Genomic DNA, 23,611 nt, shown 5'->3' with positions numbered 1-23,611 from the left:
CTTGTCGAATGCCTACACCATGAGGCCTAGTACTTGCATCGCCGAGTGTATGGACACTCTATGGCGAGAGACAAAGTATCTGATCCTGTCCTGAAGTTTCAGGACCTTCTCTGGAGACGAGAACAATCTTTGGTTGTGTGTCTCCAGCAATGCCCCTGAGTAGGAACCAGTGAGGAATTCTTCCAGTTGATGAGCCACCCGTGGGCTTGTAGGAATTGGACCGTCTGTTCCAAATGACGGAGGAGAACCTCCGCAAAGTACGCCAGATCAGCAAATCGTCCACATTCGGCAGGATTCTGACACCCTGGCGGCGGAAAAGAGCCGTCATGACTGCCATAACTTTGGTGAAGATCTGAGGAGCCGTGGTCAGTCCGAAAAACAAGGCTTGGAATTGTTAATGTAGGTTGACAATAGCAAACCACAGATATTGCTGGTGTGACGTGGCAATAGGTATGTGCAGGTAATCATCCTGTATGTCCAGGGATACCATATAGTCCTTGGGCTCCATAGCCAGTACAATAGAGCGCAGAGATTCCATACGGATTTGGATACCCTCACAAATTTGTTCAAAGATTTGATGTTGCGTATAGGCCGGGAGGACCCACTGAGTTTCGGGACTAGAAACAGGATCGAATAGTAACCCCTGCCACTTTGAGATAGAGGTACCAGCACAATCACTCCAGTATCTAGGAGAGATTGTAAAACCAAGCGTAAAGTTTGTGCTTTCAGCGGATCCGAAGGGATAACCGTTGAGCAGAACCGTTGAGGGGGGAGTCTCTTGAAAGAGATCGCGTACCCATGAAAGACAACTTACCGACCCAAGCGTCTGAAGTGGACCTTTACCAGACCTGGGCGAACTGCAGAAGTCGGCCTTCTACCCTGGGGTTCCCCAGGGCTAGGCCTGCCCCGTCATGCTGCAGGCTTATCCTGTTTGGAAGCAGGCTGATGGGTGGCCCAAGATTGCTTAGACTTGGGCTTTGTGGATTTGGAAGTACGAGCCTGTCTCGGATACGCTTGACCCTTCGCTTTACCTGGAGGTCGAAAGGAATGAAAAGTGGTACTCTTAGCCTTCAGAGCAGAATAATTAGTACTTGGGAGAAAAGCAGTCTTGGCTGTAGCCAAGTCAGTCACGATCTTGTTCAGATCCTCCCCAAACAGTATGTCCCCCTTAAAAGGGAGCACCTCCAAGGTCTTTTTGGAGTCCAGGTCCACTTTCCAGGACCTTAACTACAAAATCCGGCGAGCCAGGATAGACACTGCAGAAATATATATTTTCCCTTATAAACACCCACCGAATGTCAATCACTAACTCAGTGCTACATGTCAGTCATGCAGGGAGACAGCGCAAATACTAGATCATGCATTTTGCTGCATATTCAATATGGCTGTAATTGAGCTAATGTTTGCACTGTCCCCCTGCCCAGCTGACATACAGGCCAGATGAATGATGACTAGCAAACAGCAAGTAAATTAACATTTACAAGTACATCATCCTAGTAGTAAGGTTCTTGCAGTGAGCGCGAAACTTGTAGTTTATGAAAAAGTGTAATAATTGGAGATATTAACTAAGGCTTTAGAGTGTGCAGGAGGGGATCGGAATGAGTTACCGATAGCCGTGATGCCAGCCGCCAATATACCAAAGCTGGCATCCCGGCAGAGTGGAGAGCGCTAGAAAGCCCCTTGCGGGTATAGTGGCTTGCTGCGCTCGCCACAGGTTATATTCTCCCTCTATGGGTGTCGTGGACATCCATAGAGGGAGAAAAGCCCATGGTGCCGGCACTGTACCACTGTGCGGGATTCCGGCGTCGGCATTGTGATCGACGGGATCCCGTGTGGCGGTATGTTAACCACATACCTACAGGAGACAGCATATAACTGGTTTGAGAGGGGAACAAATAGTAGATTGGGAGAAACAGATGGAGAGCAACAATATAGCTTCATCTGTGGGATTAAGGGGTAAATGTATTATCTTTACCATGGCGAAGCAGGAAGCACTAGTGCAGAGATGTATTTTATTGACATCTTGATGGCTGGAGAGAAGGAGTGGAAACTCCCCCCCACGTCCTCGCCAGCTCACTAGGCATGTGCGAGATCTCACATGCAGCCCAGAGCCGGCACCCGCCACGGCCAGGGACAGCGCTGTCACTGCTGTGGAGATAGGGCAACGACACCTGCAGCTGTCCAAATCAACAGCTGCAGGTCACTGACCGTTCTTACATTACACTGCATATAGGCATGCTATCTAAAAGACTGCAGCGCCAATAATTACAGGGGTGCTATAATGAAAGTGCAATAGGATAGGATACAGAACTGATCAGGTTGTTGCCCACAGATATTGGATGTTGTATTTGAAATAAAAAGCAAACTCTTAGTTTGTGATGGCGATAGGATGGGAAACAAACGTAATAATGAGGAAAGATTGATTTGAGATTATAAGACTCAGGGGCAAATTCAATTAGCAGCGGAAATTAACCGAAGGCTAACTGGTCAGCCGGGACTATTCAATTACATGTCGCAACAGCCCACAGGTTGCAGTTAATGCAGGTTTCTGTTCAAGCATGAGAAATGCTTGCACAGAAATCCACAGTAAGTGCCCTTATAGCAGGTGCCGCCAACACATTAACGCATAGCTCTGGGCACTTATCCCGGAACCCATGGGTTAATGCACTTTACAGCGCAAAAGAAAAATAGGATTTTAATACCTTCCGGTAAATCCATTTATCTTAGTCTGTAGAGGATGCTGGGGTCACCATTAGAACCATGGGGTATAGACGGGATCCGCAGGAGACATGGGCACTTTAAGACTTTGAAAGGGTGTGAACTGGCTCCTTCCTCTATGCCCCTCCTCCAGACTCCAGTTATAGGAACTGTGCCCAGGGAGACGGACATTTCGAGGAAAAGATTTATTGTTAAACTAAGGTGAGATACATACCAGTTCACACCGCAAACATGCCGTACAACATGGCATTCAACAGAACTCAAGTCAACGACATGAACAATGTCAGCAACAGGCGGACTATAAACGTAACACAACCTGTGTGTAACCATAACCAATAACTGCAGATACAGTACGCACTGGGACGGGCGCCCAGCATCCTCTACGGACTAAGAGAAAAGGATTTACCGGTAGGTATTAAAATCCTATTTTCTCATACGTCCTAGAGGATGCTGGGGTCACCATTAGAACCATGGGGTTTATACAAAAGCTCTAGGACGGGCGGGAGAGTGCGGATGACTCTGCAGCACCGATTGACCAAACATGAGGTCCTCCTCGGCCAGGGTATCAAACTTGTAAAACTTTGCAAAAGTGTTTGAACCCGACCAAGTAGCTGCTCGGCAAAGCTGTAATGCCGAGCCCCCCCCCCCCCCCCCCCCGGGCAGCCGCCCAGGACGCACCCACCTTTCTGGTAGAATGGGCCTTCACCGATTTTGGTACCGTCAATCCAGCCGCAGAATGAGCATGCTGAATCGTAGCACAGATCCAGCGTGCAATAGACTGCTTGGAAGCAGGAGCCCCAATCTTGTTGGGATCATATAGGACAAACAGAGCCTCCGTTTTCCTAATCTGAGCAGTTCTGGCGACATAAACTTTTAACGCTCTGACCACATCGAGAGACTTCGACTCCACTAAGGTGTCAGTAGCCACTGGCACCACAATAGGTTGGTTTATGTGGAACGATGAAACCACCTTCGGCAGAAATTGCTGACGAGTCCTCAACTCTGCTCTATCTTCATGGAAGTTCAAATAAGGGCTCTTGTGAGACAAAGCCGCTAACTCCAGTACCCGCCTTGCGGCTGCCAAGGCCAACAGCATGACCACTTTCCAAGTGACGAATTTCAACTCCACCTGTAAAAGGTTCAAACCAATGTGATTGAAGAAACTGCAACACCACGTTAAGATCCCATGGTGCCACTGGGAGAACAAATGGAGGTTGGATGTGCAACACGCCTTTCACGAAAGTCTGAACTTTTGGAAGGGAGGCTAATTGTTTTTGAAAGAAAATAGATAAGGCAGAAATTTGTACTTTAATCGAGCCCAACTTTAAGCCCGCATCCACATCAGATTTTAGAAAATGGAGAAAACGTCCTAACTGAAATTCTTCCATAGGAGCCTTCTTGGATTCACACCAAGACACATATTTTCTCCAAATACGGTGGTAATGTTTAGACGTTACTCCTTTCCTAGCCTGAAGAAGTGTGGGAATGACTTCACTGGGAATACCCTTTCGGGCTAGGATCTGGCTTTCAACCGCCAAGCCGTCAAACGCAGCCGCGGTAAGTCTTGATACACGCACGGCCCCTGCTGTAACATATCCTCTCGTAGAGGAAGAGGCCAGGGATCTCCTATGAGTAATTCCTGAAGATCTGGATACCAAGCCCTCCTTGGCCAGTCTGGAACAATGAGGATCGCCTGAACGTTTGTTCTTCTTATGATCTTTAGTACCTTTGTAATGAGAGGAAGTGGAGGGAATACATACACCGACTGAAACACCCATGGGGTCACTAGGGTGTCCACTGCTACTGCTTGAGGGTCCTTTGACCTGGAACAATATCTATGAAGTTTCTTGTTGAGATGAGACGCCATCATGTCTATTTGAGGAATTCCCCAAAGACCTGTCACTTCTGTGAAGACCTCTTGATTAAGACCCCACTCTCCTGGATGGAGATCGTGTCTGCTGAGGAAGTCTGCTTCCCAGTTGTCCACTCCTGGAATGGAGATCGCTGACAGGGCGGTTGTATGTCTTTCCGCCCAGTGGAGCACCTTCGTGGCCTCCGCCATTGCCGCTCGGCTTTTTGTTCCGCCCTGGCAGTTTATGTACGCTACTGCTGTTATACTGTCCGACTGGATCAAGACGGGCAGATTGTGAAGCAGATGTTCCGCCTGAAGAAGGCCATTGTAAATGGCCCTTAACTCCAGAACGTTTATGTGTAGACAAGTCTCCTGGCTTGACCATCTTCCCTGGAAGTTTTCCCCCTGTGTGACTGCCCCCCAGCCTCGGAGACTTGCATCCGTGGTTACTAGGATCCAGTCCTGAATCCCGAACCTGCACCCCCCTAGGAGGTGAGAGCTGTGCAGCCACCACAGGAGTGAGATTCTGGTCTTGGCAGACAAAATTATTCTTCGGTGTATGTGCAGGTGGGATCCGGACCACTTGTCCAACAGGTCCCCCAGGAACACTCTGGCATGGAACCTGCCAAACTGAATGGCCTCGTAGGCCGCCACCATCTTCCCCAGCAAACAAGTGCATTGATGGACTGACACTCTTGCTGGTTTCAGAATTTGTTTGACCAGGCTCTGAATTTCCAGAGCCTTTTCCACTGGAAGAAAAACTCTGTAATTCTGTGTCCAGAATCATTCCCAAAAATGACAGCCGTGTCGTCGGAATCAACTGTGATTTTGGCAAGTTTAGAAGCCAACCATGTTGTTGCAGAACTGCCAGGGAGAGTGTAACGTTCTGCACCAGTTGGTCCCTGGACCTCACCTTTATCAGGAGATTGTCCAAGTACGGGATAATTGTGACTCCTTGCGAAGGAGAACCATCATTTCCGCCATCACTTTGGTGAAAATTCTCGGAGCCGTGGATAGACCAAACGGCAACGTCTGCAATTGGTAATGACAATCCTGAATTGCAAACCTCAGGTAAGCCTGATGCGGAGGATAAATGGGAACATGTAAGTAGGCATCCTTTATGTCCACTGACACCATAAAATCCCTTTCCTCCAGACTGGAGATCACTGCTCGGAGAGACTCCATCTTGAATTTGAATTATCTTAGGTCGAAATTGAGGTATTTTAGGTTCATGATTGGTCTGACCGAGCCGTCCGGCTTCGGAACCACAAACTGGCTAGAATAAAAGCCTTCTCCCTGTGACAGGGGAACCCTGATAATGACCTGATTTTGACACAACTTTTTTATTGCGTTGCATACTACCTACCTGTCCGGAAGAGAAGCTGGCAAGGCCGATTTGAAAAATCGGCGAGGGGGAACGTCCTGAAACTCTAGTTTGTACCCCTGGGACACTATTTCTAAAACCCATGGGTCCAGGTCCGAACGAACCCAGAACTGACTGAAGAGTTTGAGACGTGCCTCCACCGGTGCGGACTCCTGCAGAGGCGCCCCAGCGTCATGCGGTGGATTTGGCAGAAGCCGGGGAGGACTTCTGCTCCTGGGAACCTGCCAAGTTACGCCTTCCCCTTCCTCTAGTAGAAAGGAAGGATGAACCTCGGCCTTTCCTGTATTTATTGGGCCGAAAGGACTGCATCTGATAGTGGTGTGTTTTCTTTTGTTGTGAAGGGACGTAAGGCAAAAATGCTGACTTGCCCTCGGTAGCCGTAGATACCAAATCAGCGAGACCGTCACCAAATAAGACACCACCTTTATATGGCAGAGCTTCCATATTTTTCCTGGAGTCAGCATCAGCATTCCATTGATGGATCCACAATGCTTGCCTAGCTGAGACTGCCATAGCATTGGCATTTGACCCCAAAAGGCCAATATCTCTCGCTGTTTCCTTTAGATAAGCCGCAGCGTCTCTGATATAACCCAGTGTCAAAAGGACGCTATCCCTATCTAGGGTATCTATGTCAGATGACAAGATATCTGCCCACTTTTCGATAGCACTACTCACCCACGCAGATGCAATGGCTGGTCTGAGCAGCATACCCGTGGTGGCATAAATGGATTTTAATGTATTTTCCTGCTTACGATCCGCAGGGTACTTAAGAGCTGCTGTGTCAGGAGACGGGAGAGCCACCTTTTTAGACAACCGCGATAGGGCCTTGTCCACAATGGGGGGTGACTCCCACTTTTCCCTATCCCCAGAGGGAAACGGATACGCCACCTGAATCCTTTTGGGAATCTGAAACTTTTTGTCAGGGCTTTCCCAAACCTTTTCAAAAAGAGTGTTCAGTTCATGAGAGGGAGGAAACGTTGCCACAGGTTTCTTTTCTTTTTTTGTGACCCCGTAATAACACATCCTCCACAGATTCCTTCCATGCCTGGTTCTGAGATTCAGATTTATCTAATCTCTTACTAATAAGAGCCACATTAGCATTTAAAGCATTCAAAATATTTACCCAATCAGGAGTCGGCGGTGCCGACAGATACAGTCTCCTCCTGGGAAGAGCCTTCAGCCTCAGACATGCCGACACACGTGTACCAAACACCCACAGACACACCGGGCATATAGGGGACAGACCCACAGTAAAGTCTGTCAGAGACAACACAGAGGGAGTTTGCCAGCCCACAACCCAGCGCCTAATCACTAGTTCTGAAACACTAGAGAATGCCCCAGACCTGCAGCGCTTTTATATTAAATATATATTGCACCAATATTTCTATGCCCCCCCCCCCCCCCCCCGGTTTTGCACCCTGATACTTATTCAGAAGTGTGAGGAAGGACCAGCATCTCTGCAGCCTGTGTAGAGGAAAATGGCGCTGAGCTGTGAGGACGAAACTCCGCCCCTTAATGGCGCGCTTCAGTCCCGCTTTTTTAAAATATATATTTATACTGGCGGGGGTTAGGACAGTGTCTAGGCACTTATGTCCCCTTTTGCCAGTTTATTTTGAGGCTTTTCTGCTGCCCAGGGCGCCCCCCCATGCCCTGCACCCTGTAGTGTGTGGGAGCATGGCGCGCAGCGTGCGATCGCTGTGCGGTACCTCAGAATGCCATCACTGAAGTCTTCTTGATCTTCTTCTACTCACCTGTCTCTTCTGACTTCTGGCTCTGCAAGGGGGGTGACGGCTGGCTCTGGGAACGAGCATCTAGGCGTACCTAGCGATCAAACCCTCAGGAGCTAATGGTGTCCTGTAGCCAGAAGCAGAGCCTTTGAACTCACTGGAAGTAGGTCATACTTCTCTCCCCTTAGTCCCACGAAGCAGGGAGACTGTTGCCAGCAGTCTCCCTGAAAATAAAAAACCTAACAAAAGTATTTTTCAGAGAAACTCAGTAGAGCTCCTCAGAGTGCATCCAGTCTGCCTGAGCACAATTCTAAAACTGGAGTCTGGAGGAGGGGCATAGAGGGAGGAGCCAGTTCACACCCTTTCAAAGTCTTAAAGTGCCCATGTCTCCTGCGGATCCCGTCTATACCCCATGGTTCTAATTGTGACCCCAGCATCCTCTAGGACGTATGAGAAACAAAAGTAAGGCAATCGTACTATGAGGAGAAGATTAAGTCTTCAGCAATTGGCCGAGAAAGCAGGTTAGAGAGTAGTTTGGAGGTAGACGATGAATGTGAATCAAAAATCGCAATGATTCAACTGAATACACAGCATGGCCTGGCAGTGTGGGTTCACTGAAGACCACTACGTGAAAGGACTTAGGGGCAGATGTACTAAGTCTTGGAGCGAGATAAAGTACCAACCATCAGCACCTGTCATTTCAAACAGAGTGTAACATGGCAGTTACAAGCTGAATGGCTGGTACTTTATCACTCTCCAAGGCTTAGTGCATCACCCCCTTAGATCTCCAATTGTGTTAGCCATGGTTATTGTATTTGCAGAACAGAGGAGGAAGAATATGGATGAATGGATGGTAATTACAGCAGCACATGCATTACATAGCTCTTATTTAAAGGTTCTTGAAAGTCACAGATGAATAGATGGTATGTTTTGCTGATCTATAATAAGTAGAATCAGAATGACGTGTATGAGAGATATGGTAGGTAGACTTGGATTTTGGTAAATTACCCGCTTTAAACTGATTGAGAAGTAGAATTTTTTTTTATTTTATTTTTTTAAGAATCAAAATCTCTTATTTGTGTTGACCAGTTGAGGATATGAAAAATAAGAAATTAGGCAAAAATTGTATATTTGTATCAAATTAATATTAGTATCAAGGCAAGTATGGATAAGGTGAAGTGATGTTTGAGAGAGGTGTGTGTTAAAGGAAGTTGTAACTAAGGAAAATGTAACAAGAATGAATTGAAAACCATTTGCTAAACATTGTTACATTTGATTGTTGTTTGAGAAAAAAGTTGGGTATACACTATACAATATATTGGCCAATCTTGCGATCTGTGATGGATTGCAATGACCATCGTAGATGGTGTAACACCAATCCATTGTGGCTGCATCATTCCATCTGATGTGTGGTTATTGCCTTCGTAATACTGGTGAACGAAGTAGCAGTTTGTGAGCAGTAATTTTGCATCTCCGATACATAGATCTGGAACTTCATGCGATAGCTGTATACTAGGATATACCAGCAGCTGTGAGAAGTAAAGTGTGTGTGGCAGTAGGGAGGCCAATCCCGGGATCAGGATCGGCGGGATTCCAGGATTTAAGCCCAAAAACGGCTGGGATTCAATCAAGCTCCAATCCCGGGGAATGAGGGATCAGCGTTGAGCATCCTCAGGGCGATCACACGCTGCCTGGCTTCCTCCTCCCGCCTCCACAGTGCGGGGTGACGTGCAATGAGAGGTCACGCTGCGCAGTCACCCGCCGATAGAGAGAAGATGATGTTTCCTGCCTGCAATATATGGTGAGTTATGTGTGTGTGGTGGGCGGGGCAGGTGAGGGGGCGGACACATAGGGAAAAGCCAATCCCGGGTATCCCGGGATTGACCATTTTTCAATCCCGATAGCCGGGATTGAAAAAATTGCCCGGGATTGGCCTCCCTATGTGGCAGTATGAATCCTAGCTAATACTAATTGTTATCCTCTGACAATTAGACTGACACTAAGACATTTAATAAGTGAATTTTGGAAGCCTAACATTACTAACACAACTACTAATATAACTTTTAACTTGCTCCTGAAATTCTGTACCAGTGTATTCCACCCTGATTTATGTTCCGAAACTGAAATAATATACAAGTTTTTGTGGCCATCGGAAAATGTAAATAATTCATACATCGAAGCTATGGAAAAGTGGATTGATGATTTGATAAGAACTTGCTTAGATCGTTTTAGTCTATATATCTGTGGAGATAGATTTTTTTTATTTTCAGATTAAGGGATTGGTGCTAACTGTATGAATCTTTATGAATTTGGTTTTGTGTAGTAAATAAATGAATAGTATTGACTGTCAGTGACTCAGATTTATATTTTATTATTTGCAGCAAGTTTCAAATGGAGATACAGTGCTCCTCTGTGAGAACAACAGACTATACATTATTAATAACGCTTCTTATGTGTTATACACTATCAGTGGCGGTTTTAGGTGCGGGCTAGCAGGGCGGCCGCCTGGGGTGCAACTGCCTGAGAGCGTGGCCGCAGTCACCTCTAAAGTGCCTGACTGCTGCACGTACCGCACTGGCCACTATCCGCTACTCACTTCCGCCCATGCTGGGAGGAAGTGAGGTATAAACTGCCCACAGAGATGGTCAGTAGGAGGGGGACTTACTGACACGGCAGATCTGGCAAGTGACGCGACATACACACTCAAACTGTCTCTCTTTCACTATAGAGAGGCTCAACCTCGCGCAACACGTGTAAGGGCCTTGTAAACTATATAATAAACCTGAAACTGGTTCTGTATATTTTGTTAAGGTAATGATCCAGTGCAATCACATAATCCGTCACTGGTGGAGAATCCTTTGACTTTGGTCATTTAATAATATTTACGTTAGATTTCTTCTAACTTTTGTTTGAGACACCTCAAAAAGGTGATATACTTTTCTAAATATCTTATCTTCTGTATAAATAGGCTGATCAAGAGTCAATTGAAAACACTGTGGCTTGTTGTATCAACCAAAAGAGTATTTGCAGTCATGGAGAATGTATATAATCCCATACTGAAAGAGGAATTTATAGTCCAGAGAACAAACGCCCTATTTTTGGACTAATGAATTGAATTGTAGTTTACCAGATCTCTGGCTGAATGGTAATGAGAATCCTGCAGTCCAATACCCAATAGGACAATCACAGTTTGCAGTGTGGAGTCGCCAGCAATGAGAAGTCATGTGACTACATACTTTGTCTGATTGGATCTGCGGAAGCCCCTACAGCTGGGGTATTTAATATGTGGCCCCAGCTTCTGTGGAACTGCACATCTGATCATGCCCTGCCACTGTTTTGCCATTAGAACAAGCTAAAACAGTGGCAGGACATGTTGGGACACGTAGTTCTACAGCAGCTGGAGGACTGCATGTTGAATACCTCAGCTCTACAGGAAATGGTCCTTATAGATCTTCATACAATATGCCATACCTGGTTTTGGTTTCAACACACCACTGTGTTGTTCTTTAGGCACTGTGCACGCACGGTTTACCTCCGGGCTAATGACTGAGAAATTAATAGCACCAGGTTAATAAATGTGCATGTTCAGGAACAGACTTTAAGGCTAAGTACAGACTAAGTAAAACTGAAATTATTTTATTTCAGGTTCCATGATCTGCAGCCAAGGGTATCAGTACAGTACAGTATTGACTTTGGCACAGACAACCTCCACATCTAACAGGACCCAACTGAGCTGAGGCACATTCTGTTTTACATGTGTCTAAATGCACCTGAGGTAACTCACTCTAGTCTTACATAAAGTGTGAGACTTCAGTATGGACATTCATTTTCCCCATTATACCTTAATCTACAGTGGGAACAGTACTTGAGTCCAATACAGGGCGCTTTGAGCACAGTCTTCTGGGCCCCAGGATGCAGTACTGTAACAGGGCAGCAGTGTGACCTGCGTCAGCACCACCTTCTAAACACATGATGTCACACCTAGAGGCTGCAGGCTCTAGGAAGTACAGCACTGCACATGGGCATCCTAAGGACGCTCAAGGAAGCTCCACACCCTACAGAGTACCTGCCCAGAATGTCCTGTGGAGACTCTGGAAAGCTCTGCAGTTGTGCTACTAGCTGCAGGGTGCCAAGTAACATAAAGGCGCCATGGGACAGAGATGGTGCCGCCCCCAGGAACATGCGAATCGCACTGCCCGCACAGTACTATTTACGGCACCACGTGGATGTACCAGATCTATTCTTAAACAAAAGTAAATATTACAAAAATAAAGCCGGTCTCCTCATGCTTAGAGTGAACTATAGGGATAATGAAGAGGTTTCACATCTAAAGCATAATAGGAATCCTAATCCCACAGAGATCATGTACTGGTTGCTGTTAATGCCCAAAATAAATAAGATCGCTTTCAGCAGGAAAATGGAGCATGTCTCTGTGGAAAGCCTTGTTATAAAAGAAATATTTAAAAAATAAAATAAAATGCTTTTTCCAGAATGGCATGAAAAGAGTATCTCCATGGTTGATACGGCTTACTTTACCATAATGGACAAAGTTCACGGAGTAAAATAACTCAAGAGATTGCACCAATACAGCCAGGACCTGATAATGTAATAAAAGGAAAACAGATGAACAGTAATACACTTCTGATTTGAATAATTCTATAGGGCCTAGGTAGAAGTTCCCATGAATTTATACAAGAGGAATTTATCCAAGAAGCAGCCGTAATAACTAATGCTATCAAGAGGAAGAGATTTGTAGTCATAGTTTTTCCTAAAACGGAGGAGGAGGTCTCGGCTCTATTTGATGAAATTATGCTATTTTATATCCACACTCAGAGATGGCCTTCACCAATCATATGGAATTGCTAATATCTCTACGTTCAGAATGAGTAACATCCACATTACCATGATACACCTTCCCCACTGTAGTTTAAATCAAACTCCATACACTCAAAAATAGGAGAACCGTACACAGATTTTGTGAGGAAGCTGAAGAGATAAAATCCGTATACTCCATCAGAGGTTTCAGGTGGCCAGTCTGTACATTTGTATGCAGCAGATTGCCGATGATCATGGCTAGCACGTGCTCAGAGGTACAGTATAATCATTTATCTGATGGATGAACTGTATTGACAAAGCAAATTACAGTGACAATCCCTTAGACTTAACTAATGGACATAAAAAGACGCATGGGAAATATAAATATTTGCACTGAAAATTGCAGCTTTATTTTGTGGACGTTTGCTTTTTATATACTTGGATGACTTCGTGAATGTGCAAAAATTTGTTTTCTTTTATTGCAAAATTCCTTGTACTGTAGCATTCAATAAGATTTTTTTCATCCCCAATCAAAAAAATAAATAAATAAAGTTTCCAATACCCTTGACCATTATTTCTGGTATATTGTATATTGTTAGAATAAGTGTAGCAACAAGAGAGGAGTAATGAGATGATACTTGTGGGCACAGTTAAACAGATAAACATAACAGCGGTAATAATTAACAATTCGTTTGCATTCAATTACATCAGGGATAATCCTTCTACACTCCTGCTGATCATCACCACTTTTCTTGAAAGTGGTAGCTTTATAAATTGCCATTCTAAAAGAGTTCACATGCCTAACTGGTACATCAAAGTGGAAATTTCCCTTAACACGCCGGGGCATCCATTACATATAATGGCTAAACATACATATTTGCCAAAACAGCATGGTACCCAGGAGCATTAACATGTAAGATACAGAAATGCCTGGCAACTTGTGGAATAACATTATCAACTTTGGATGTTCTGTGTAATGGGCAATACAGTACCAATGCTATATAGTACTGATTCTAAGCCATACCTCTTTAAACTTAAATTTATGTCATACTAGCTGTAGTCCCCGGCTCCGCTTGGGGACCCATTTACCCACAGCACTATCACAACCAAGTGAAGGTTTTCTCTGTGCATTGTGAAATCTCAACAAAAACAAACTGGTGAGCAGTGCAGGGGACCCCTCACCGCAAAGTCCCACCCACAGACCCCTGATGACTAATCGTAACGATACGAAGACTAAAACCTGCCTGGGAAAATTACCTACACAATGGTGAAAACGGCATTGCAATCGGTTCAGTGGTTTTGTATTTTATCACAATCAGACAAACAGGCATTCTCATTTATTAGAAAGATAATTGATTATGTGTCCAGTCACTGACTCAAAATATAAAGAAATACATTTTAAGATTTACATTTTTTTTTTTTAGTCCAGGTGACAGAGTCCATTATTCTTAATAAGGATTAGTCAAGATAAAACAACAACTATTCGAATCAGGTGTGATTCTTATTTAAGCCCAACCATGTATGATGCAAAGTCAGAATGTGCAGCCACCCAAAGCGTGTATTTAAGAGCGCGAAAGCATACCCAAGAGTTGTAAGTCTAACTTATAAACTGGCCCTGTTATTACGAAATAGATCTACATGAGATGATGTAGGGTGAGTGAAACAGATGCAGGATAGGAGGAAACAAATTGTTCTGCTTATGTTCTTTGAACAGATCACCATTGCACCAGTCATCTTTGGTGAGGATTAATGTCAGGTCCTGTGAGTTATGGGGTAATTAAAAAAAAAATTGAATATTTCTGTTAGAAATGTGTATGTCTGTGGGGAAGGGCTGCTGTCAGCGAGGCGAGGGAAGGGCAGCTGTCAGTGAGGCGGGGGAAGGGCAGCTGCCAGCGAGGCGGGGGAAGGGCAGCTGCCAGCGAGGCGGGGGAAGGGCAGCTGCCAGCGAGGCGGGGGAAGGGCAGCTGCCAGCGATGTTCTTCATTTCTGTGAGTAGTGTCTCTGTGAATGATACTAGTGTTTACAGTTGTGGAGTGATACAGCTGTGGCTTTGTGATGAGATTTTGGTGAGTTGGAAGTAGTTCGGGGTTGTGCAGTTACGTTCTGAGGTATACGATCATTGGGAAATAATCCATGGTCAAGTGATCTACTGTGTCCTATCATGTTAGTGGGCTTTCTGTCATTCCACCACACATTTATTAGATTTATAAATATATTTATATTATGCCCCGGCCACAGACCCCTGATAACCGATCGTGATTATACCAAGTCTAAAACCTGCCTGGGAAAATTAGCTACAGAATGATGGAAACCGCATTGCAATCGGTTTAGTGGTTTCAGAGTTCATCACAAACAGACATTCTCATTTAGAAGATGTATAGACTAGGCTGATTATTTAAACACTAGCAGTTGGTGTACGTGGTGTCTGTAAAAATAAGGCAACTTGCCAAAAATACAGAGACAAAAGGTTTCTTAAATACTTGTCACCTGTCAAGCAGGTAGCACTGTCGCTGCCCCTGTTTTTGGCTTGCTGGGCCTGGAATGGCATCCTGCATTGCCCACTGCCAACTGGCACTAATCTTCCTGCTCACTGGCCCCTTTTTTGTGACATTACAAGTGATGGGTGCAGTTTAACTGACCCAGAAGAACCCTGCTACAGCCCTGCTGCCACTTTTAATGTTTTGAGTAAACTATATAGACATGGCACACTATTTGAATAATACTGCACTTTTAATGGATCACAAAAATGCATTAAAAAAAAAAATCAAAGACGACCGACAAAAGGGTATTAATAAATATTTTGCTGACATTTTTTTTCACCTTTCATTTTAGAGAAGAATTTGTAAACGGCAGCTATTTTTTATATTGTAATAACAGTTTCAGACTCGACATTAGGGGAAATTAGTTCTATGGCTATGTAAAATGTGTCACAGTATTTCAAGATACAAATAAATCTATAGCTACAGTAGGTGGAGTCTCCAGTTAAGGTTTTAAATTTCTCATTCCCATCAAATATGGTATGCAATCCCACTATGATCTACACATACTTAGTATGCTTGCTTCCCTAAGTGGGCAAGGGGATTAAGCGCCCTCAGTTAGCAGTGACTTTTATATCAGAAATTCATGTGTAAGGTTCGGAAATGCAATTCATTATCATTGGTTATAGAATAAAAGACCTACCCAAGTTTGGTAGGTTTGGAAGCTGACTCTCTCTCTTTTCCTCTGTCCTTCTCTTTAGGCTTTCCTTTCACTCTGGCTTTTCCCCTTTCTCGGTCATAGGACCTGCTACGGGATCTTCTGCGGCTGGAGTGATCACTACTACGGCTGTGAGAGCGATGCCCGTGTCTTGACCGTGACCTGAACAAACAGAGAAAACAGGAGTACATGTCAAATATTCTGGACTGTCAGAGACATAAGCTTTTCCTATTTCTGTTTTGTTTTGTTACACTAAAAAAAACAACAAAATAGTTTTATAAGGAAATCCTCACATCTAGGTGTATTTGTCCTCAAGGCACCAGTATACCTAAAATACATGTTGACATCTAACAGGAGCTACTAATAACATTCATACATATGTAAAAGTTGTCATCCATCCCATAACTTCATGGTACTCACACCGAGAGGCGGATTGGCCAAAGTGCCTGCGGGCCTGTTTTGTATGTTGCCATGTGCCCCCCCCCCCCCCAGATGACAGCTCACCACACTCCATACACTGTACTGTCCCCATTCACTGTTATTCTATGTATGCAGTACAGCAACTCTGCCATCCAGTGATGCTGCTATTGCTACACCTTATGTTATACCTCTTGTGCTGCTCATGTCTGGCCACTTAGACAAAATTTTATAGGGACAATTTTAGTTCCCAATCCGCCCCCGGACTCAGCCACAGCTATAGCAAAAGATGCAAGGAAGGCTTCAATTGCGTACAATCAGGCTCTATTAGGAGGGATCCTGCCCCACTCAACAGACCCCAACCGAATTAGGGCTGCTTCCATAAATTTCCCAGGCTGGTTTTCCAACCCGATCCGCCCCTGCTCACACTTAACATCAACACTTATTACTAGATTATTTCTAGACACCTTACGGACATCTGATTTTTCAAACACATTACTCAGTATAGGAGATCTGCAACATAACCATAGCAACCCATCAGCAACTTACTGTTACATGTGCCTAGACAATTAAAGCAAAGCCCATTTCATTGGCTATAATAGTATCAGTGCACACTGCAACTTGAATTTATTACACTTAGATAAGGCATGCTTAACAGCCATTTCTAGATTTTTACAAAACATTTAAAGAACATAGAAAAAAACATTAGAAAAACTGAGTAGGCAACATGTCTTCACATACTGTACAGGCCATTCAATGTAGTGCCACAAAGATAATTTACCACAGTCACTCTTCTGGAAAAGGAGATAAACAGTTTTTCTAGCAGCAATTCCAAAATACAAGATCAACTAAGAATAAGAGTCTACATGTGACTTTCAAAAATATGTAAAACACACTATCAGGAGTTTGGTACGGGAGCCCGGCGATTATAATACTGATGGTCACATGACCGACAACGGCATCCTGACGCCTAGAATCCTAAAACCTGGTGGGTAAGTATGCTAACCTTCTCCCAACCCTAACCCTCCCTTCTTGCAACCTAACCCACCCTTTCTGCAGCCTAACCCCAAGCCTCAACCCGCTCGGTGCATACTTACTGTCAAAGTCAGAAAAATATCACGATGCACACTACCATATTTGCACCTCCTACAGGTCCGCGCTGCGCATGCGTGCGCTCTCCCGTGCGTGCGCATACCCGCTGTTGCGTGCACCCGCAGGCGCACGATATGCGGATTTACGGTAGAGTTTGTATGCGTCTAGCGGGCGACTCGATCGTTACATATTTTAACCATATAATGTATTTTGTAGATCATGGTCCCCTTGATAGATTCTGAAAGTTTAGTTAATATAGCATGTTCATGGACAAAGAGATCCCTCTTTGTTTGATACGAAGGGTCAGACATGGGTCATACAGTGGTGTTTAGTATCCATCGGAAGAGTATTTAATTAGCAATATTCCGGTGTTGGTTTGAAGCGGATCAATCGCTCGTGCGAATAGTTATGGACATAAGAAGTTTATGTCCATTTACTATTATTTGCACTTACTTATCCATGCGGCGGGAAACCTAGTTTCCCACCCACCTGAGCAGTTGGAAATGGTCTCAGCCCACCTGTATGAATCAACCTATGACCTTTTGTTATAATGCGAAGACGAATTCCTGTGTCCAATGAACAATGAGATTGTAGGGACCATTGAATTGTATTGTGTGTGGGGCATAAATAGACAAGCCGACCTGATCCAGCTCACTCTCTTCAACGGTTCTCATCACTGATAATCGGGAGCTGGATATTCAGAAAGGCGCATGCGATCGTTCCCTTTGTGCGTAAGTTTTCTCCGCAATCATATTGTCTTTATTGTTATTGTGAGCCATATCTCTATCTCTCTCTCTCTCTCTCTTCCTCTTTTCTCTCTCATTTTCCCTTAAACGTAATTGTATTGTATTTCCTGTGTAGTTATCTGGTTAGTTAGTCTATGTTATATTGTAGTGTATGACTTGTATTGTATTATTCTTTTTCAAGTATAACATTCATATAAGGCGTTAGACCCTAAGCCCAGTATTTGTGTATTTCTTATAGTGTTAAGTATTCTCAGAGCGTCGGTGACGCTCGAACAGCTTTTAAGTTAATAAGGTTACACTGTGTTGCATCTACACTCTATCACTACACAAAGGTTTTCCTGTATAATACATTGTTCATGGTTTACACATAAAGGTTTAACATTGTGAGCGTCGGCGCCGCTGGTGATCTCCTCGTGGTCCCGAGCGTCCGCTACGCTATAGCGAACCATTACGTTAGTCGGCAGCCAATAGCGTGCCTGCCTGTGATCTCTTGGCCGTGAGCGAACGTGACGCTTGAGCGTCTCGACTACGGCTAAGCGATTGCTACGCAACGTGCGTACCCTTACGGTACTCCATACGTCAATAGCGTACAGTGTTCTTAGACCTCTTAAAGGGTTTTAAATAAGATAAATATTTAGCTTTATCAATTGGCGGCTCGTCCGTCCTTCACATATCTCTGCTAGGTAATTTCAGCAGACATTATCCATCAGCAAAGGGCGGGAGATCATATTCCTCGTAGTGCTGCCTGGATAAGCGTCTGCTTCACTTAGTAAAGGGTGCTGAGGGAATCCGGAACCGGAGGTAAGAACAACACGCTAGTGTCTTTTAAAACTGTTTATTTCTGTCTTGCGTACGCACACACGCATATCTGCATTTCTTTTTCATTCGTGTATTTTCATATATCACTCTCCTGTTTGCCATTTTATAATTGATAAACGTGCTAAGAGAGATCTGCCGCTATTTCATAGTTAAAGTGTAAAAGTAATACATTAAGGGATAAATTGCAAAGCACGCACGCAGCTCTACCTAAAGATACAAGGAGAGATTGGTGTGGTGTTCGGTAGATGATCGAGGATCATCTACATTGATAAACGTGTAAATTGTGTTACGGTGGATATTTGCTTTGTGTACACGTGTCTCTAACAAAGGGCTGAGACTCGCGTACGCAACTCAAAGGCCGACGCACGCAGCGTATATTACGCAACGGAACGTCCGGGTACGCCCACGTAACTCAAATCACACGCTAGTGTTATTTTAACAGGCGAAAAGGTGGCAACGCGATAAATAGCGCAAATCGATTTTAGTGTCCGAAATTTAGACTAACAGATCCTTCTCCAAATTTACAACACATCTGGTCTAAAGGAAAGAAAATTTCTGCGCAGAAATAGAAATAGAAACAAAAGTGTACATGTGGTGAGTGAGTGTTTGCAATTATATAAGTTCTACAATTTTTGAGGTTGAACCACAAGAAGTCGAGTTCTCGTGAGGTACATGCATGTAAGTGACGTACATGGTGGCTAGGGAGGCATCCCTTGTTAAACATAAAATTTGAGCATTAGAGTATAACAAGACCAGGAGGTCCAGTTACAGCAGACTAAGAAGTCCGCTATAGAGACAAGTAGCACAACACCAGGAAGGGTTGGTGCGGAACCCATATAGGCCATAAAGCTCTGGCTGAAGGAATTCGCAGCCGTAATTTTCGATTCCACTGGTCGCTCCGCACATAAGATTAGTTGCTTATGTGCAGAACGATTGTACCGCACGTAATTGTGTGCATTAGTTAGTAATCTGACCCAGTGCCATTTGTGTACGAAAGGGGTCATAAACGCTATTTGTACATTCTAACGTGATTTGTGTAATTTTTTTTATTTTAAGGGAGGTTCGCCAGTCACTTGGGAACTATCCAGCAACCAATAGTTACTGGAAAGAGTAAGTGCTCTGCGGATCACCCTCACATGTTCCAGTAAATAGCGGTTCAGGTCGCAGGGGCTCTGGGTCGAGTACGCCAGCACTAGGACAGTGTGTAGGTCGTATTGGTCGGCGTGGGCGAGTGAGTGGGGTACTCGGTAAACCGCCACCGTCAGCCTATCTTGAACATTTTGATTTTGTAAGGGTTCGCTGAAGAAAGCAACACCTACAGGTATGGGGGCCAATTGTTCAGGTAGGGGGCGATCAACCTCGGTTCGGGTTGATTCAGTGAACCGACCAATCGGGTCGGCAAGGTACGTAATGTGTGAAAAATACGGTTCACACACAGAAGTTTTATGTGATGAATGGGAGAGAATGACGGTACATGACGGGGAGAAGTTCCCAAGAGTAGGCAGCTTTAGCCCAGAAGTATTACAAAATCTAAGGAGGAGGATATGTCTCATTAAATCAACAAAGAGACGGATCAAACATTATGATTATTTGCAGTTATGGCAACAGGAGGGTGAAATACAGAGAGGATTGGCTCAGGCGGCGGGATCTAACCCTATCAAGAAACTGATAGCCACGGCCCCGCCACCACCTTACATATCAGGAGAGAAATTGGTTGCGGAGAATGACGCACTAGGGTGTAACAAAGAAACACTTAGCAACTGTGTAAATGTTAATAAGTTAACCAATGCAAGTATTAACCCGTGCAAGTTGTACCCTGTTTTGAACTTTCCCCAGGAGTGTGATCAAGAGGACGAATCGGCAACAATATCGGCGCTCTCTCTAGCAGCCACCATATCAGAAACTACAGTAGGCACGGCCCAACCCTTAAGATTAGTAACAAAGGCCCCTAGCGGAGGGACAGGTGAGGTCGTATCTACGGGTAAGTACGGCACCATACACTATGCTGAAACCATTTCACCACAGGCTGTAGAATCTACACAGAATGATGTTGCTAGACTTAATCCTGTTAGGGTAATAGCAGTGCCAAATGGAAAAACTGACACCACAGGAGTCACTCCCATTAGGAACATTGCCATGTACAGCCCATTTTCCCGAATGGAATTAAGAACCATAGTGACTGAATTCCCTGACCCTAGGAAAGACTTAGTTGCTAGCCAGAAATACATCAGAGACCTAGGGAACACTTTAGAGCCCAATAACAAAGACTGGCAGGTATTGCTGAGGGCTTGTTTACCCTCCAATGTCGACTCAGCTCAATTTTTAGCTGACTGTGGATTGGATCAGGATGTACCTCTTACAGATGTGTACAACAAAGACAACGTAAAAAGAATAAATTTACAGTTAAAGGAGTATTTTCCAGCTGTAGTTAAATGGAACAAGATTTTCTCCATTAAACAAAAAGAGTCAGAAACAGCTGCAGAGTATTTTCACAGGGCATTATTAGAGATGGCTAAATACACAGGCATAGAGGACATTAAAACCAACATAAACCATAGAGAAGTAGCAGTATCTGTGTTAATGGATGGTTTGAAAGAAGCATTAAAAACAAGGGTACAGACCACGCAACCATGTTGGCGAGGTCTGTCGGTGGCTACTTTGAGATAGGCAGCTATTGATCACGATCGGAATATCACCAGACACAGGGAATCACAAGGTGATAAATTAATGGCCGTAAGTATACAGGCCCTGACCACAAGGCAGCCTTTGTATAAATCACCAAACCCTGTGGGTAAGTCAAATGTGGTAACTTGTTATTCTTGTCATAGACAGGGACACATGGCACGAGACTGTAGAGTGAAAAATTCACAAAAATCATACCAACCCCCTAGACCACGACATGACACACGAAATTGGGATCAGGGTCCACAAAGACGGAGTTATGAGCCACATGCAGGGGAAACAAAAAGATACCCCCCGAACAGAGACGGGCAAGCCTCTGCTAGTTCCCAGTTAACTCCTTCACAAGTAGTTGCTGCCAGCGGGATTCAGGGAGGTCACCATACCCAATAGGGGTGTGGCCATACCTGTAATCTGCAGCCAGTAAAATTGATTAGAAACATAGAAACATAGAATTTGTCGGCAGATAAGAACCACTTGGCCCATCTAGTCTGCCCCTTATTTTATTTTATTTTTTATATTATTTTTTATCACTAACCTTATTTGATCCTTATTTCTTTGTAAGGATATCCTTATGTCTATCCCATGCATGTTTAAATTGCTCTACTGTCTTAGCCTCTACCACCTCTGATGGGAGGCTATTCCACTTGTCCACTACCCTTTCTGTGAAATAATTTTTCCGCAAATTTCCCCTGAACCTCCCCCCCTCCAGTCTCAGTGCATGTCCTCGTGTCCTATTGCTTCTCTTCATTTGGAGAATGTTTCCCTCCTGGACTTTGTTAAAACCCTTCATATATTTGAAAGTTTCTATCATGTCTCCCCTTTCCCTTCTCTGCTCCAAACTATACATATTGAGATTTCTTAGTCTTTCTGGGTATGTTTTGTGATGTAGGCCATGCACCATTTTAGTTGCCCTCCTTTGTACAGTTTCTAATGTATTAATATCCTTTAGAAGATATGGCCTCCAGAACTGAATACAGTATTCTAGATGAGGCCGTACCAATGACCTATACAGTGGCATTATTACTTCTTTCTTTCTGCTGCTGATTCCTCTCCCAATGCAGCCAAGCATCTGACTAGCCTTCCTCATTGCCTTGTTACATTGCTTACCTGCTTTTAAGTCATCTGAAATAGTGACTCCTAGATCCCTTTCCTCCTCAGTAGTTTCCAGTATAGTGCCATTAATACTGTATTTAGCTTTAGGATTTTTGAGACCCAAGTGCATGATTTTGCATTTTTTGGCATTAAACTGTAATTGCCAGACTCTTGACCATTCCTCTAGTCTACCTAGATCCTCAATCATTTGTTTTACCCCACCTGGTGTGTCTACCCTGTTGCATACCTTTGTGTCATCTGCAAAAAGGCATACTTTCCCTTTAATGCCATTTGCAATGTCACCAATAAAGATATTAAAAAGCACTGGTCCAAGTACAGATCCCTGGGGTACTCCACTGGTAACATTTCCCTCCTGTGAATGCACTCCATTTACCACAACTCTCTGTTTTCTATCCTTCAACCAAGATCTTATCCATTCAATAATCCTAATATCCAATCCCAAACTTTCAAGTTTATTTAGCAGTCTGCGATGTGGAACTGTGTCAAAAGCCTTACTAAAGTCTAGATAAGCTATATCCATGGCTCCACCTTTATCCATCACTTTAGTCACACAATCAAAAAAGTCAATAAGACTTGTTTGACATGATCTCCCCCCAGTGAATCCATGCTGTTTGGGATCCTGTAAATTGCCGGATTTGAGATAATCTACAACTCTTTCTTTTAAGAGTGTTTCCATCAATTTCCCTACTACTGATGTAAGACTCACTGGTCTGTAGTTGTTTGCCTCTTCCTTGCTTCCACTTTTGTGCAGTGGGACTACGTTTGCTCTTTTCCAGTCCCCTGGAATTTCTCCTGTAGCTAATGACTGGTTGAATAATTCTGTCAATGGTGCTACCAGCACCTCTTTAAGTTCTTTTAGTATCCTTGGATGTATCCCATCTGGCCCCATAGATTTGTCCACTTTCAGCTTTGAGAGTTCTGTTAGGACCTTCTCCTCTGTAAATGTACTTGTTTCATTTTCCTGAATATCCCTGCAACTTAACTGTGGCCCCTTTCCCTCTCTTTCAGTAGTAAATACTGAGCAAAAATAATCATTAAGATGATCTGCTAT

General features: G+C 44.2%; 1 protein-coding gene across 4 annotated transcripts in view; it reads right to left on the bottom strand.

The window, feature by feature from the left end:
* RSRC1 (arginine and serine rich coiled-coil 1) overlaps positions 1-23,611 on the bottom strand; it is a 678,098-nt gene that overhangs the window by 535,608 nt on the left and 118,879 nt on the right. For all 4 annotated transcript variants that reach the window (XM_063916134.1, XM_063916133.1, XM_063916131.1 and 1 more), the window contains exon 4: positions 15,677-15,853. In XM_063916134.1, the coding sequence (XP_063772204.1) occupies positions 15,677-15,853 (177 nt within the window). The remainder of the gene's footprint in view (positions 1-15,676; positions 15,854-23,611) is intronic.

The sequence above is a fragment of the Pseudophryne corroboree genome, chromosome 4 (assembly GCF_028390025.1).
Source record: "Pseudophryne corroboree isolate aPseCor3 chromosome 4, aPseCor3.hap2, whole genome shotgun sequence".
Lineage (NCBI taxonomy): Eukaryota > Metazoa > Chordata > Amphibia > Anura > Myobatrachidae > Pseudophryne > Pseudophryne corroboree.
Note: the sequence above shows the minus strand (reverse complement) of the source record. Positions and strands in the feature narration are given on the sequence as shown.